This window comes from Malaclemys terrapin, chromosome 16, assembly GCF_027887155.1.
Source record: "Malaclemys terrapin pileata isolate rMalTer1 chromosome 16, rMalTer1.hap1, whole genome shotgun sequence".
Lineage (NCBI taxonomy): Eukaryota > Metazoa > Chordata > Testudines > Emydidae > Malaclemys > Malaclemys terrapin.
In genome coordinates, this window is record NC_071520.1 from 11242997 (window position 1) to 11258832 (window position 15836).

The 15836-nt window shown below is 48.1% G+C and overlaps 1 protein-coding gene across 7 annotated transcripts in view; it reads left to right on the forward strand.

Moving 5' to 3' along the window:
• The window catches only part of CABP1 (calcium binding protein 1), a 34052-nt gene extending 21923 nt beyond the window's left edge, over positions 1–12129 (forward strand). For 2 of the 7 annotated variants that reach the window (XM_054006572.1, XM_054006575.1), the window contains exons 2-7: positions 3087–3263; positions 7203–7233; positions 7779–7922; positions 9598–9707; positions 10559–10706; positions 11521–12129. In XM_054006572.1, coding sequence (XP_053862547.1) covers positions 3087–3263; positions 7203–7233; positions 7779–7922; positions 9598–9707; positions 10559–10706; positions 11521–11546 — 636 coding nt within the window. In that variant the 3' untranslated portion in view covers positions 11547–12129. Of the gene's footprint in view, positions 1–2324; positions 2396–3086; positions 3264–6256; positions 6468–6577; positions 6748–7202; positions 7234–7778; positions 7923–9597; positions 9708–10558; positions 10707–11520 lie in introns of those variants that run through there. The other 5 variants (XM_054006573.1, XM_054006578.1, XM_054006577.1 and 2 more) reach the window with 4 other exon arrangements.
• The last annotated feature ends 3707 nt before the right edge of the window (positions 12130–15836 follow it).

Genomic DNA, 15836 nt, shown 5'->3' on the forward strand with positions numbered 1-15836 from the left:
ATTGAGGCAAGAGGGTAGAAGAGCCTCAGATAATCATCTGTCACCCAAACGCTTTCCCTAGCAGCTTCTCTCACTGCAGTGCTCCCAGCACTCTTTATTGTGGAGGCTGTGTATATATGAGAGAGGATCTCTACACAGACAAACTGAGACTTCCCTGAGTAGCATAGACAGAGGAGGAAGCTCTGGAAATAGTGGATATGAAGTGTCCTGAGAGAGCAGGGAACGGGCTCACTTTGAACTCTGGCAGACAAGACAGAAAGTTCAGAATAATCTGGAGGGACGGGATGGCTTGGGGCATATGGTTTGGGACTGGTGTATGGACCTTTTCACCTCCACCTCCCTGGTTCACATCCGTCTCTGGTTGATCGTGATCAAAATTCATTCCCGTCCAGTCTCTTGTTGGTAGCCCCCTATTTCGTGCAGAGTGCACCAGTGTCCCCACAGCAGTAAACACTACTGTCACGACACTAATTGACAGTCTCAGCAGAGGCACCTAGGTGTAAATGGGATAAATCTCAGTACTCCGGAGTGTCCCTCGGGGTCAGGACTGAGGTACATTGGCAGGGGAATGTGGGGAAGCCTGCTCTGCTTCTGCCTCTACAGTGGCTAAATAAAAAGCTTCATTCTCCAAGTCACTCAGTTTGGCACCTTTTGCCAGCTCTACAACCACCTCTCTGGAGGAGCCCGGCCAAGTGCTTGTATCATCCCAGAACAGCTGTGGGTTTTTATCGGGGAGGGGAGGGAAGAAGGGCTTGAGCCTTCCTCACGATTACCTTGCTTCTATCAGTACTCAGGTCTGCGTGTTGCTGCTTCTGCCACTAACAGGTGGCTGGCCTCATTTTGCCTTGTATCCCTCTGTTGGAGGAGCTGTCTCCTCTGCTTTGGCTTGATGTGTTTATGGGACACATGAGGGAAGGGAGACTTTCCAGCACCAGATTGGGATGGGGGGCGCAAATGGACAGCAACAGCAACCGGTGCTTTGTAGGGCAGTTCTCGGTGAGCCCTGTAAATGACCCTGGGTCACTAGTTTCAGAGTAACAGCCGTGTTAGTCTGTATCCGCAAAAAGAAGAACAGGAGTACTTGTGGCACCTTAGAGACTAACAAATTTATTAGAGCATAAGCTTTCGTGGACTACAGCCCACACGAAAGCTTATGCTCTAATAAATTTGTTAGTCTCTAAGGTGCCACAAGTACTCCTGTTCTTCTTCCTGGGTCACTAGAGGCAGATGGGCGAGGGGAGACTCACATGGTGTTACACTAGGATAAAGAAGTCCCATTCCCTTTCCCTGCACTACCTGCGGTTCTATGGATCAGCCTGTTCTGTGTCCTTGGCAATTCTCTCCTCAGACTTGTGATTTCTGTCCACATAGGAAAATAATGGGCTAATCTCATCCTTCGTGGAACTCCACTGACTTCATAATAAGATCAAGAGACTAGGTGGCTCAGATAGGGATTAGGAATAGGCTTTGGAACCTTTCACCTTTCATTTGGTTTCAGTGAATTACCCCTGCGACAGATTTGGCCTGACGTGTATATTTTCAGTCTCTCATATTATATATTGAAAAAGACTCTGGAAAATAAAGCTGGTGATTTACAAAATATGTTGTACCAAAGTGACAAATGTTCACGTCATTATCACACAAATGTCAAGACAATTAGCTGCGCCCGTGATATGCCAGGTGTGGATTGACGTTAGTCTTTTATGTTTGTATAGATAAATTCCCCATCCACCATGTATAATCAGGTGAAGGGTTTCCTTCCCATCTGTGATTTCAATTAGAACCCTGTTATGCTATTTCCTTTCTTTTGTGATTTTTGTGTGTGTGTTATATTGGTGGATAGTCACATGACATTATACATGAGCAGATTGTCTCAAGACTGTGTTTAAAAATGTAAACTACAAAGCATGTGTGCAATGGAGTAACATATGGCAGATGCAGCAAATAGCTACAATAAATGTGAGCAAGTGTGAGTGGGGAGCAAATGTGGCCTGCTTCTCAGCCCTGAAAGAAGTTGTTCAAGATTTAAAGGATGAGTCAATATAAAAAGACAATGGCTGCGGACAAAGTCTCCCAGATGAACTCTGGGAATGCCATCAGTACAAGCAGGCGCTCATTCCTGAAGCAGAAATATGATTGTTAATATTTACTGTATAAAACCAAAGGTCCTGTGGGTAGTGCTGGCTTTTTATAGCTGCATGGGAATACCAGGATGAGACGTTTCCGCAAGAGCCAGAGAAAAGCATTTCTATATAAGGAAAGCATTGGCTCCTCAGTGGAGCCTGGAGCTCCAACCTCAGATTCTATTCTGGAGTCCCAGCTGGCTGGGATGTGTGGACTCCTTGAGAATGGTCTGTGAAAATGCAAAGCAGACAAGGCTGCAAGGACTGGGACTGTAAGTGACCTGAATAGATTACATTTTCATAGGCTCGGTCAGTTATTGTAACTAATTAGAATTGTAATTGTCTGGAACCCAGCTCGCTGACACTGTAAACGGCCGTCTGACAGTTTTAGAATGACTGTGGTACAGGTGTTAATACAGAGCTCTAAGCTGTTGAACTGTGTTGCCTGAAAGTGACTTGAAGCCAAACTTAGTCTCTCTGTGCAGGTTCTGTGCCTGCTGTTCAGTGGAGGTCCCTGACGGAAGCTTCTCTCCCAGTAATCTCCTTCTGTACACACACAGACTGTTATGTCTGAGCGTGCTATTCCCTTGCAGGCCACACATGAAATCATTCACTCTGGGGCTGGAGATGGGAGGGACTGGACATGTTCATTTTCTATCCTGGCCCTTTCATCTGTAGCTGGAGGGATGTGTGCAGCTTTGAGAAAGTTTGATGTAATTTCAAAGTGAAATCTTCCTGGTTGGCTGGACTTTTATCAGCCATTGACAGTGAACTCCTGTACCTACTACTTCTATACAAGCCTGTACTAGACTGGTGGGAGGGACCCAGCATGGAAAGATGAAGGAAATTTAGGGCTAATTACTCTGTCAGGCAGCCCAGTAAAACATCAGATCAAAGACTGAGAGACATGGGGAGGTAACTTCCTCTGTTGTATTGTTTACTTGCTGCTGATTGGCTGGGAAGATTCGTCATGAGGAGAAGACCTGCTATAAGGCTGTTCAGACGAGTGAAGAGGGACCGTCAGCCTGCGAGTACCAAGGTCCACTCATGATGCTGGCCCAGAACTGCGCCGTCATGCACAACCTCCTGGGGCCAGCATGCATCTTCCTGAGGAAGGGCTTCGCAGAAAACAGGCAGCCTGTACGTAAGTTACACCCTGCTGGGCGAGAAATATACAAAACACAATGCCCACATTGCCACAAACGGGTAGCCACACATGTTGCCTACGTACATGGGACTCTGAGATCCCCCAGCGACGGGTCACAAACCTACAGCCTCAGACCTGCAAATGCACTTACAGACTCACATACATGCTCAGGCATGTGAACTGGAAGATATGCGGAGATACCCTGGCACCTAGGTAGTAGGCATTGTAGAAATACGTATACAGATGGATAGATCAGTCGACTGAAACACTCACAGTCATACGGACTCAGATATACCTGAGGAGTCCAATGTTCAAATATGACACTCCAGTGAGACATCAACATCCCATACATGGAGGCTCAGATTAGTACGTAGAGCCTAAATGGCCGCTATATGTGCTTCACTGGATTTGACTGTCCCATCAAGGTGCCCACATTTGAAGCATGCTCAAATATGGCCTGAGATGCATACCCCTCCACATTCACACAAGCTCAGATTCACACACACATCCATGCACAGTCTCATGTCTACACAGGAGAACACATACATGCAAACCTCAAAATAGCTACCTGTTCACACACCTTCAAATAGCAATGCACAAACAAGTATCAGTACCTATATACCCACTAATATACAGCACACACCTATATTTATATTTCTATCCATCCAAGCATATATATGCGTACATACACATCCATTCCTGCAACCTTAAAATATGCAAAAATATATACACAGACATGTCAAATGTACATAGAGACATGTTTACATAATGTACATTCACAGTAACATAAAACACATATCCCTGTACGCAAACATTTAATATCTATGCTAACGTACTTAAACAGATATACAGAGACACCATATTATTAACACATATATAGGCATATATGTGATTAGGTGTACACACTTGCATACACTCATCCAGTACATTACATGCTCCTCCAGTCAAACAAAGCTCATCCTCAATGTCTGAGATTCATGGCAGTTAAAATCCAGTTGTCAGGCATCCCTCCACAATAAATCTCTGTTCTATATACTCACACGCAAAGACACACTTGTCCTTAGCTGGAATAGAATCAAGGACCTTTAGTTCCAAAACCTAATCCCTTTCCATTTGAGCTGAAGACGAGTCACCATTTGTTATTGCTCACTGTAAGTTTTTGTTCTCTGCAGCCTCCAACCACTAGCAGACAATCGCATATTCCATTAGCCAGTACATTAAAACACATGCAGAAATATTCTCAAGCAAGTGCACACACACATATGTATATACTGGCACACAAACATCTACCAAATCATATGTGCTTATATAAAGAACTGGATCCAAATTCCATTTAGAATGTCAATAGCTTGCAGGTGACTATATCCACCATGTTCAGAGCCTGGAAATTCATAATATCCCAGGAGGCTCCAAAGGGAGGAGCACAGACATCTCTGACAACAGCCCTGGTGCGGAGTGAATGTATTTATAAACAGCTGTTCTCCTCATTGGCTCTTTAGACCAGCAGGATTTTGTGTGCATAGGACAGAAATAAATTAATGCCAGAAAGTTTCTTATGATGGAGTGGTTGATGATCACCTCTAGTGTATTCCTAGGACCTGAGCTCTTTGAACAGGTGTATCCCTTTTTCCATATGTTCTCCTCAGAAAGCTTTACACTGCTTCAGCTGATTTCTTCTTAAGCAGATGTTTTCCTATTTAATAATTTTTAAGGGAGCTTCCTTGGACTTTAAAACAGAAAATCTCCTTATGACACCAGTTACAGTTTGGGCTAGATTTTCCAAGGGACCTGGAGTGGCCTCTTCTTTTGCACATACAGTCTTTGGCTCCCTCCAATGATAGAATCTACACACACAAAGAAGTGCTCACATCTCTGCACATGCAGATGCCTCTATGTGCAAAAATAGAAGCCAGGCTGAAGAAGTCTTGAGACTTTCTCTTGGACATTCTGGTGTGTTAATGATGCTGGCTATAACGGGGTACAGCATGATCTAGTGGTTAAAGCACAGGCCTAGATGGCAGGAGACCAGTGTTCTCAGCCAGATGCTGCCACAGATGCAGTGAGTAACCTTGCATGAGTCAATTCACTGTTCTGTAAAATGGAGTTGATGATGATACCTCTATATCTTGAACATTCCTGATCAGACTGGTGGTGCTCAAGAAGGACTCCTGGGGTCATTAAAGTTCATAAAGAGCTTGGAGACTCTTGGCTGGAGATATGCGAACAGTGCTTAATTTGTAATGAAAGAGGTGCCGGGCCTCAAGCAATTTTTTTACTTTCATAACTGATGCGGCTATGAACTGCCCAGCCCAGAGGGGCTGGGGCTATGAACTGCCCACCCCAGAGATACCGAGACTATGAACTGCCCAGCCCAGAGGTGCTGGGGCTATGAACTGCCCAGACCAGAGATACCGGGGCTATGAACTGCCCAGCCCAGAGATACGGAGGCTATGAACTGCCCAGCCCAGAGGTGCCGGGGCTCAGCCCTGGCAAGCTCTGGCACAGATTAAACCCTGTGTTACTGTAATTCATGATAATATCACTGATAGGAAGGCAATGAGGCCTCCTGTGCCTGCTTTATCAGTGTGAACTCTTTTACAAATCAGTGTCTATGAAAGCAGAAGAAATGGGATGACATGTTTGAAATGACCAGATCTGTGAAGGATGAAACTGCAGAGCTAGAGCTCTCTGAAAGTTCCATGCAGCACAGAGATGCCTCTGGGAAGGTTATGAATGACAAGCTGATAATTTCTCTGGCACAGCCCCTTTTTGCACAGACGTAAACCAGTGTGTGTCCTAGTTTGCTGTATTCTCCGGGCAGCCGCCGCTAGAGTTACCACAGAAGCCTGCGGTTAATTAGCAAGAGCTCATCCTTATGAAACAGATCAAGGGCACAGTCTCCAGGGACCTGTGGTGAGGCTGCAGACCCCTGGGAGATGAGGGGAGAAGCCAGAACTCAGACAAGAAGGGAAATTTTGTCTCTGCTTCCAAATTCTCAGATATTCTGGATTTGCCTGGGAGCCATGAGTGGAGTTAGAAGGGATTTTTAGTAACCAGAAAGCAGTGCATTTCCACACTCATCTTTTCTTCCTCTTGATGCAGTCTCTGGAGTTTTCCTATACTCTTTTACATCCCTCCCCTCTCTGAAAAAATCAAACCAAATTAGATGTTTGAAGTTGCAGTGTTTCCTGATCATGGTGAATCCTTGTCCTGTTTTGTTTGTAGATGACCTTGCTGCTGTATGTTTTTGTTTCTCTGCCTACATGCTTGGGTTTGAAATGTTTGTATCTGGGCTGAGCTCACTGCTTCTATAGTTGCAGTCCCTCCCTACAGGAGTGGCTCTAGGGAATAGGATTGGGAGAGCTCATGGCTGCTCTCCCTCCCAGCAGCAGTCACTATAGGCTTGCTGGTTGTGGGGCAGCTCGCAGCTATTTCCAGACCCAGATGTTGCCAGCAGGAGTTGCTGTAGGGAATACGGTAAGAGCTTCAGAGGAGCTCCGAACTACAGCAGTGCCAGACTCTGCCACTCAGAGTCACTGTAGGGGAATGATACAGGCACACGGTGGAGGCTCTCAGTGCCAGCTCATCCATCTGAAGTGGAGTGCTGGAGTCCCTTTGAGAAGCCTGTGTTGCCCTGGACCTTAGGTGTGGAACAACACTTCTATTTGGCCACCTGGCCAGCAGGCGAAATGGAGATTGGCTTCCACAGAGAAGTATGCAGGCAGCTGCTGGCACCCTCCTAATAGGAAAGGGAGTGATGTCAAAGCCTTACCAGGTAGATAGGATTAAACATGTCATCACCTTCTTGTTTCTTCTGTCACTTTCTTGCTTGTGCGGGATGCTCCCAGACCTGCCTGTACTCATAAGTGCTATTCTGATACCACTTTCCTATCAAATGGTTGGGTTTAACAGAAGATGTTCTCTCATTGCAGGACAGAGAACTGCGACCAGAAGAAATTGAAGGTAAAACTTTGACCCTTCCTCCATATCTCATTTTCTCTCTGCTCAGTGAAAATATACTGCTGGCCAGACTGATCACAGCGGGGAGAAATCTGGGGTAAAACTAGGTAGATGAGCTCATAGCTGTTCCCATTCTAAATACTCCCTGCAGAAGATATCATAGGGAACGGTGCAGAAGTGCTGACTTTGGGGCAGCTCACATGCACTCCATCTCCTGACAGAGGGGCTGTAGATTGTAGTGTTGTAGTGATGATTTTGGGGGAGATCACATTTGCTCCATCTCCTGCAGGAGGGCTGTAGAACATAGTGTAGGAGTGCTGACTATCTGACCATTCAAAGACTCTGCAATCTGAGCAGGGACTGCTGTGGAATGGTGCAGAATGCTAGCAGGGTGGAGCTCAGAGCTCTGGTGATCTACGGGGAATCTGCAGGGGGAATGTGCACCTTCCTAGCATCCCAGAGTGCTGCTGACTCCTTGGGGGGTGTTCTGGGAACTGTATCTAACACCATCACTGACAACATTGTCCTTATTGGATTCACCCTGACAGAGTTAAGAGAAGCCTTCAAGGAGTTTGATAAAGACAAGGATGGGTTTATCAACTGCAGGGACCTGGGGAACTGCATGCGGACCATGGGCTACATGCCTACCGAGATGGAGCTCATAGAGCTATCCCAGCAGATCAACATGAATTGTGAGTGTGACCCCTCACTTGCATGTTCCCCTGTCACTGCCATTCTCCGCCTCCGTACGCTGGGCTTTAGCTGTCAGTCTCTTGCTCTCATCTGTTCCTCTTCCTTTGTTCTCCTGCCTGCCTGCCTGCCTGTCTGTCACCCACTCTCTCTGCTAGTCCATCGGTCTGTTTGACTAGTTCTCTGGGCATCAGTTTGCTTGTCTCCAGCCTACCAACCTATCTGGGTTTGTAGATAGTTGTGAGGTATAAGAGCAATGTGTTGAGATAGACACACCAACATAGGACTGCCCTTGGTGTTGCCGTTGATATGGGTGTTTAAGACATTGGTGTGTAGCTGCTGCGTGTTGTTGTATTGAACCTGGTCTCTAGGCAGTGTGTGCTGAGGAGGGAGACTGGGTGTTGAGAGGAGGGAGATCCTTTGGTGTGAGGGTGGGGCTATGTTGGAGCAGAGTGCTGGGGTGTTTAGCTCGAGGTGTGAGTGTATTGAGGAGATAGCTCTGGTGTGTGGGGAGTGATGGGCTGAGGGGCTACCCTCTGTCCATCTGCTGTCACATGAAAAGTGGAATAATGGGGAAGTGTCTGTGATCGGATATGGCTGTATTTGTGTCCTTTCCTTCTATCATCAGTTCTTTGTCCTTACACCTGTCTGCAGCAGTGCTGTATGGTGCCCACAGGAATATTCACTAGGCATTATTTGTTGTACTCCCTGGGCTAACTGTTAATCATCCAGAGAGGGAGCAGAAAGAGTACCATGTGAAAATAACACATAACAAATAGCAGAGAACCAGGGCACTGGTTGCCATGTGATCCACAGGCTGTATAACTAGGTCAGGCGGTCTGGTGATCTACAGGCTGTATAATTAGGTCAGGCGGTCTGGTGATCCACAGGCTGTATAACTAGGTCAGGCGGTCTGGTGATCCACAGGTTGTATAACTAGGTCAGGTGGTCTGGTGATCTACAGGCTGTATAACTAGGTCAGGCGGTCTGGTGATCTACAGGCTGTATAACTAGGTCAGGCGGTCTGGTGATCCACAGGCTGTATAATTAGGTCAGTCTGGTGATCTGACAGACAGGTAGGAACTTGAGGAACTCCTCACCAATTGCAGCTACTTCATAAACAGGAAAATGCATTAATTTGTTGAATACACTGTTTGTTACAAATAGCTTGTCCCGCTGTGGTGTTGAGCTTCTGGGACAGATTTTCTCCCCTGCTCCAGTGCAGTATAGGGCCCATACAGGAGATGCAACTGGCTGAGGCAGAATTCCCTCTGTTCAGACACACCTGCAGGGCTGCCATGTGCTTGCCCGCTCACAAGCCCTGAGGGACGATGTATGCTGGGAACAGATCCATAGCACACAGTGATGAGGGGATTCTGAGCTGCCTGCTGCCCATAGGCAGCCTGGGATGGGCTGCTGTAATTTAGAGGAGCTGGGACCCTTTCAGACCCGTCCAGAATCCAGAGGGTGCAAAGATGGTGTAAAGCCACCTTTGCTTCTCCTCCCCGTGAACTTCACTCTCTGTGCTGTGCTTCCTGGAGAGTCAGACCCTGACCCTCCCATGGGTGGCTGATCTCCAGTGGAAGCCATGTGTGGATGTGTTACCTTGGGTGCTCGGCTGGGCTAAGGAAAAGGGTGTATTAATGTCTTACACAAAAATTTCCCCTTGGTCCCAAGTGGGCGGTCATGTGGATTTTGAAGATTTTGTGGAGCTGATGGGACCAAAGCTTTTGGCAGAAACTGCAGATATGATTGGTGTAAAGGAGCTACGTGATGCCTTCAGAGAGGTGAGCGCCCCCCATTCTGCAGGACCCCCTCAGAGAGGTGAGCGCCCCCGTGCTGCGGGACCCCCTCAGAGAGGTGAGCGCTCCCCGTGCTGCAGGACCCCCTCAGAGAGATGAGCGCCCCCCGTGCTGCGGGACCCCCTCAGAGAGGTGAGCGCTCCCCGTGCTGCGGGACCCCTCAGAGAGATGAGCGCCCCCCGTGCTGCAGGACCCCCTCAGAGAGATGAGCGCTCCCCGTGCTGCGGGACCCCCTCAGAGAGGTGAGCGCTCCCCGTGCTGCGGGACCCCTCAGAGAGATGAGCGCCCCCCGTGCTGCAGGACCCCCTCAGAGAGATGAGCGCTCCCCGTGCTGCGGGACCCCCTCAGAGAGATGAGCGCCCCCTCTCATTTAGTAAAAGTGGAGAGAAGGGGAGAGCAGAGGCAGGAAAGAGAGAAGATCAGTGGGGGAATGAGGAGGAGGAGCTAGCATATACAGTAAAGAGGACCCTGAGAAGGAAAAAAAAAGAAACCAAGTATGGAAAGGAGGGGAGCACAAGGGGAGCACAAGGAGAGCAAAGGCCTGAAAGGGAACAAAGGAGGAAGATGGGCCAAGCACAGCGATGATGTATGGAGTCTGTGAGGAGAGGAAAAGGACCTGAGGGAACAGAGTGGCATCAGAGAAGGAGGAGAGAAGATGCCTAAGGAAGGAAAGAGAGAGCCAAGAGGGACTCAGGGGACCTCATGGACAAATATGTGCACTCAGGAGGGGAAAACATGGGACCCAAGTCTGGAGACGGTAGGTACCCAAGAAAGCAAGTCAGGGTCCACTCCAGCTGACTGTGCTCTTTCTGCTGTTGTTTGTGGTCTCCCTGCAGTTTGACACCAATGGTGATGGAGAGATCAGCACCAGTGAGCTGCGGGAGGCCATGAAGAAGCTGCTGGGGCAGCAGGTGGGCCATCGGGATATTGAAGAGATCATCCGAGATGTGGACCTGAACGGAGATGGGCACGTGGATTTTGAAGGTGAGAGAGAATGCGCTACTGTCCATCTTCACGGGGGTCAGGCAGGATTTCGGATCAGAGACTGGGTCATTGCCCTGCTCCAGGAATGGAGGAAGGAAAATGATCTCTATGCTCTAAGAGGCCCAGGTATCTGTGGAATGGGGTGAGAGGCAGCTGGATCAGAATCTCCTGGGATTCTCCCTAGTTAGGATAAGGCTATTGCGGGAGAGATGGCTGGTGTAGGAAATTCCTGGTTAGTGGTGTCTGGCTGTACAACTCTTCTCAATGCATCTCAGTGTTAAGCATGCCTCCATGGATCACATACTAGGACAGACTGTCCCTATGTCAGAGGAGAAACTTCTCTGTGGCCATGTGCAGCCCAATGGTGGATTTCTGTTTCCTCCCCAGTGCCCCCTGGTACATACGCAGGTGGCTAGCCTGAGCTGCTACCCATGCTGCCGTGGCCACACTGCTATTTTAGTGTGCTAGCCCGAGCAGAGCTAGTGCATTTACATTTATTCAAGTTGGGAATCACATCTGCCAGCTGCTGTGTAGACATACTGTGTCAGTGTCCAGCAAAGAGTTTAGTGTGGAAATGAGACATTACATTGTTCTAGGGCAGGTGTCCCAAATTATGAACTGCCCTGGCTAGTGGGATCCTTTAACACGTTGCATAAACTCTCCAATGTCAGTAAAGAAATCAAACTAGTGAGCAGTGTGGATGGGGCTTTCCTGTTGGCTGCATAGTGTCTCAGGATGATGAGAGTTGGGATGGGAATGTGTTGGTACAGTTGGTGTAGTCTCCTCTAGCCTCTCTGTTTGTCAATGGCTGCAGAGTTTGTTAGGATGATGTCCCGTTGAAGATTACGCTCATCTGAAGAGGAACCAGCACCTCAGTGAAGGCAGAAGAGACCTGAGTGAAGCATCTAGCCCTGATGTTCCCATGCAAAGGTTTATAGGCTGGATGCATTTGAGACAGTGTGAGATGACCTGCCTCTCCTGCCCCAAAGTGGTCCCCACACTCCTCCACCCTTTCACACTGTGAAAGACTCATAATGTCCTATAACTGGAACTGTTCCTTCAAGAAGGCGACAGCAGGTAACTGCAGTGCCAGGACAAGCCACGATGTTTTCATGAGATGTTTGCAACTTTAGACTCCTCCCCTCCTGCTTTTATTCTCCCACCGACTGCTGCAAAGCAAGAGAAGAGGGAGCCTCTCGGATTGGGGGATGAAAGCAAAGCCATCTGGGATTGGTGGCTGCAGCAGGTCGCGCTCTGCACCTGTTGGATTCCCTTGGTGAACTGTGTCCGTGTTTGCTGTGTGTCTGTCTGGAGTTATTTATGCCTCCCTGGTACATTCTCGTGTCTTCTGTGGTTACGTTTACCAAGAGCAACTTCAAAAACATGTCTGGAAAAAAAAAAGGTGATAAATGTGCAAACTGAAGCTGTGTGTGCAGCCCTGGCCTTTCTTTGGGAGGTGAAGGGCGGGCTGGAGGGAGGAGCATCTGCCAACTGATCCACTCCAACCAGAGTACTTTGGGACCCATGTTGTGGCTGGGGGGACGAGCTGGAGCCATGGGAGGTAGGTGCTGCTTGTTGCAGGATTGGTGATTGGGTGCTCTTCAGGGTGAGTGATACCTCCAGCCATTCTAGCCACAGGCAGCGTAATACAAACACAAGATATACACACTGCCAGGTACGAAAGACTTAATGGGCTAAATTCCTCCTTGCTGGAAATCCCTTTAAGTTAGCGGAGTTACACCAGGGATTACAGTGTCTGAGGCTGTACGGTCATCCAGAATACAGAGACTCTGTCTGTCTGTTGCCTACTAAGAAGTGCACCCTAGAACACAGTGATGTGTGTGTGCAGACAGTGTGTGTATGCAGTGCATAGATACTGCTGTGATGAGCACAGTACAGAACCCTAGCTAGTTATATATGCATAGGTATGATGGAAGTGTATGTGTGCATGCAATGGGAGTGTTTGTACAGGCATGTCCCTAAGCAACGGGAGTGTGTGTGCAATGGGAATGTGTGAAGTGATGGAACAGCGTGTGTATGTGTGAGTTTGATGAGAGGGAGTGTGCATGGATGCCCCTGTGTATACGTGTGATGGGAATGCCTGCATAGGTGTTGAATGACAGGAACTTGATGCATGTGTGTGTGATAAGTGTGCATGCACATGGCATACTGACCAATAGGAACATTGCAGGTGTGTGTGTGTGATGGGAATGAGTTTGCATGCGTGTGGCCACTGGATGAATGGGTAAAATAGTCACAGTAACTGTCTCTTTGGCTGCCTGCTTGCTGCCTGCTTCTGCACTGAGGCTCCTCTGCCTGCAGCAACAGATGGTGGGACATTGTCTTAATTTATTTAAAAACATAAGCCCATTCATGGAGGTTGCACAGAGTCCAAATTGCACAGGATTCCCCAGAATGCATAATCTCACTCACTGGGCACATTCTCTGCTCATTAGTGCTGCTGGGGGCTTACAAATAATCACATATCCTTAGAGTAACCCTGCCAAAGCATCAGTCTGTGAGATGCAGGTGCAGTGCATGTGTTGGGGGGAAGGGTGCTCTGACAGATGGAAGGTAGGGAGGTGCCTTTCCTGTCTGGTGATGGCGGAGATTGGAGGCTTTCTCGCTCTGATCTGGGGCTGTCCGGAAGAAAAGAATATCACTAAACACAACAATTTCACCTGTGAATCTTGAGTCCAGCTCTGCCGTATGGAGCCACTTGGGCCATGGATTGCATCAGGGCACAGCTGTGCTGCATGATGAGTCTGTAGTTGGGCTAGAGTAGACACAAAAGCCCAAGGTATCTGTTGAGGAAAGTCTTGGCATCCCCCATAAACCTGCAAGCTCCTCACTGCAGGATCAGCCGCATGGTAGGTCAGAGAGGGCCGGTCTGGATGCATGCAGTAATTGCTGTTGGATCCAGCAGAATCTCTTCTTCCCAGGGATGGTTTTATTTCCCTATGCAACCTCGAATAATCCCAGGGAGTTTTGCTATTTTTTTTGTGCTGACAGGGTCAGAGATTAAATCTTCAATCTAATAATCTCATTCCAGGGATAATCCTTTTGCTTTCATCTCCCAGCCAGTGCCAGGAAGGCTTCCAAATAGCCCTGAAGGACAATATGGAACAAGCAAGGCTCCGTCTGTCTCCCTTCTCTCTTTCTTGCAGTCGCCCTGTGCTCATCAGGACAAGCCCCAAGGCCTCAGGCTACTGTCTCTAAGTGTTTTTGTCCTTAGCTGAGTGTGACCATGTTGCTCCTCAAGATAGCCCCATCCTGTTTCAGTCTATCATGTTCACTGAGCCCTGGTTCTGCCTCCCATCCATGGGTCTCTATTCTCTGTTTTAGCCACCCTGACTACTGATAATTCCTATGGATTATATAGCCTGTAACCTCCCTCCACAGTAAATGACTGGTGCCTTAAGAGGACTAATTGAAGGCACCATCCATGCAGAATAAATCCAGGCCCAACACATGAATTAATCTAATTTCAGTGCTGCTTCTAGAGGATGGGGACAGCTCCAAGGATTGGGAAGAAGACACCGGGCCTTTCACTTGAAGGTTACAAGTGTAAACCCAGCGTGGGTCAGGGGACTGGCTGGTTTAGCAGATTAGTAACAAGATACAGAGCCTTTTGTGTCTATAGCACCAGCTCCCATCAATTGGTAGTGTCTGAATGTTACGGACAATGTCAGTGGCCTATTGCAGGTGGGGATGGGATGGTCTCAGTCCTCGTTAGTGAAAGCTGGGTTCCACGACCCACCTGACAGTGGCAGCAGATGAACCGAGAACTGAATCATGGAGGCTGAACGCTCCTCTTGCAACTAGACCTACCTCCCGGGCCCCCACCTCTTTTGCCACTTTGGATGTTAAACAAGTCTGCTACTCAGTGAATAATAAGCAGTCTGGCTGGCACAGAGGAAGATACTCTCTTAACTGGAGAGATAAGTGTGGTGTTGGGGAGGGGAGAGACAACAATATGCCACTTTCCCTTTCTCCTGTTCATAGCAGGGACATGTGACCCTTTCCAAGCCAGCTGAGTCTTAGAATTGAAAGGGAGTTCAAAAATCAAAAGACTGACCAAAAACCACAATATACATTTTTTTTAAATCTCATGATTTTTGGGGGTCTGATTCATGATTTTTGATCGCTGGAGGTTGGCCAGTCAGAGGGTTTTTCAGCCACTTCTGATCATAACTGATAACGGCCAACATGTGTATACATGCTTTTGGCACTGACCACCCCTGGGGACCCCAAAGTGCTTTATAAACTTTAGACTCACAGCACCACCAAAATGCAGCCACCTAGGGCAGCGGGAAGGAATTTCAGCTAACGTTCCCCTGGCACTTTGGTGGCAGTAGAGAGATTGCCTCTGCTTCGTTAGCTGAAATTCCTTCCCGCTGCCCTAGGTGGCTGCACAGTGGAGAAGGGCTCTGCTTTGAAGGTGCTTTGATCTGAAGTCCCCCACACAGTAAAATATCTCGTGCTCAGTGTATATCCCTCACTAGGATCTCAGGGCTCAGTTGATCCTGTATGGACTTGAACCCATGGCAAGATTAGCTTGAACCTGGAGTTTATATCTCAAAACCATCCCCTTCCTTTTCATGGGTGTTTTACAGACAGGCTATTCTTGTTCATCCTCCCCTTGGCCATTTCATTTCCCTTTTCTAGCTAATGACTCATTATAGTAACTTGTGACATACAAAGAATTTAAGTGCTTAGAAGCTGTGCTGCTGACCCAAGCTTCTCACAGCTTAAACTGAGAAATCTTGAGGGATTAGTGAGGATCGGCTGTAATCGGTATAAATGAGCCTAACGAGACCTCCCTCTGCCCTGCCAACAGAATGGCATTCTTCCAGGACAGGCTGCTTTCACTCTCTTGCTAATTGAATTTGGGGGACACCCAGCAGGTCACAGGCACAGCAGGGAGATTAGACTGGATTTAATCCATCCAGGCACTGGGTCTGTCTGAGCTAGGGGGTGATGCCATTGCCACCTAAGTAACTTTTGTTCCCTGATGGGCATGAAGGACTGTCAGAAGCAGGCAAGATTGCAGCATCATGGGGCTTGATTTTGAGAGGTGCTAAGCATGCTGAGTGCCCATTGATTTCTATGGGTGCTCATGATGTCTCA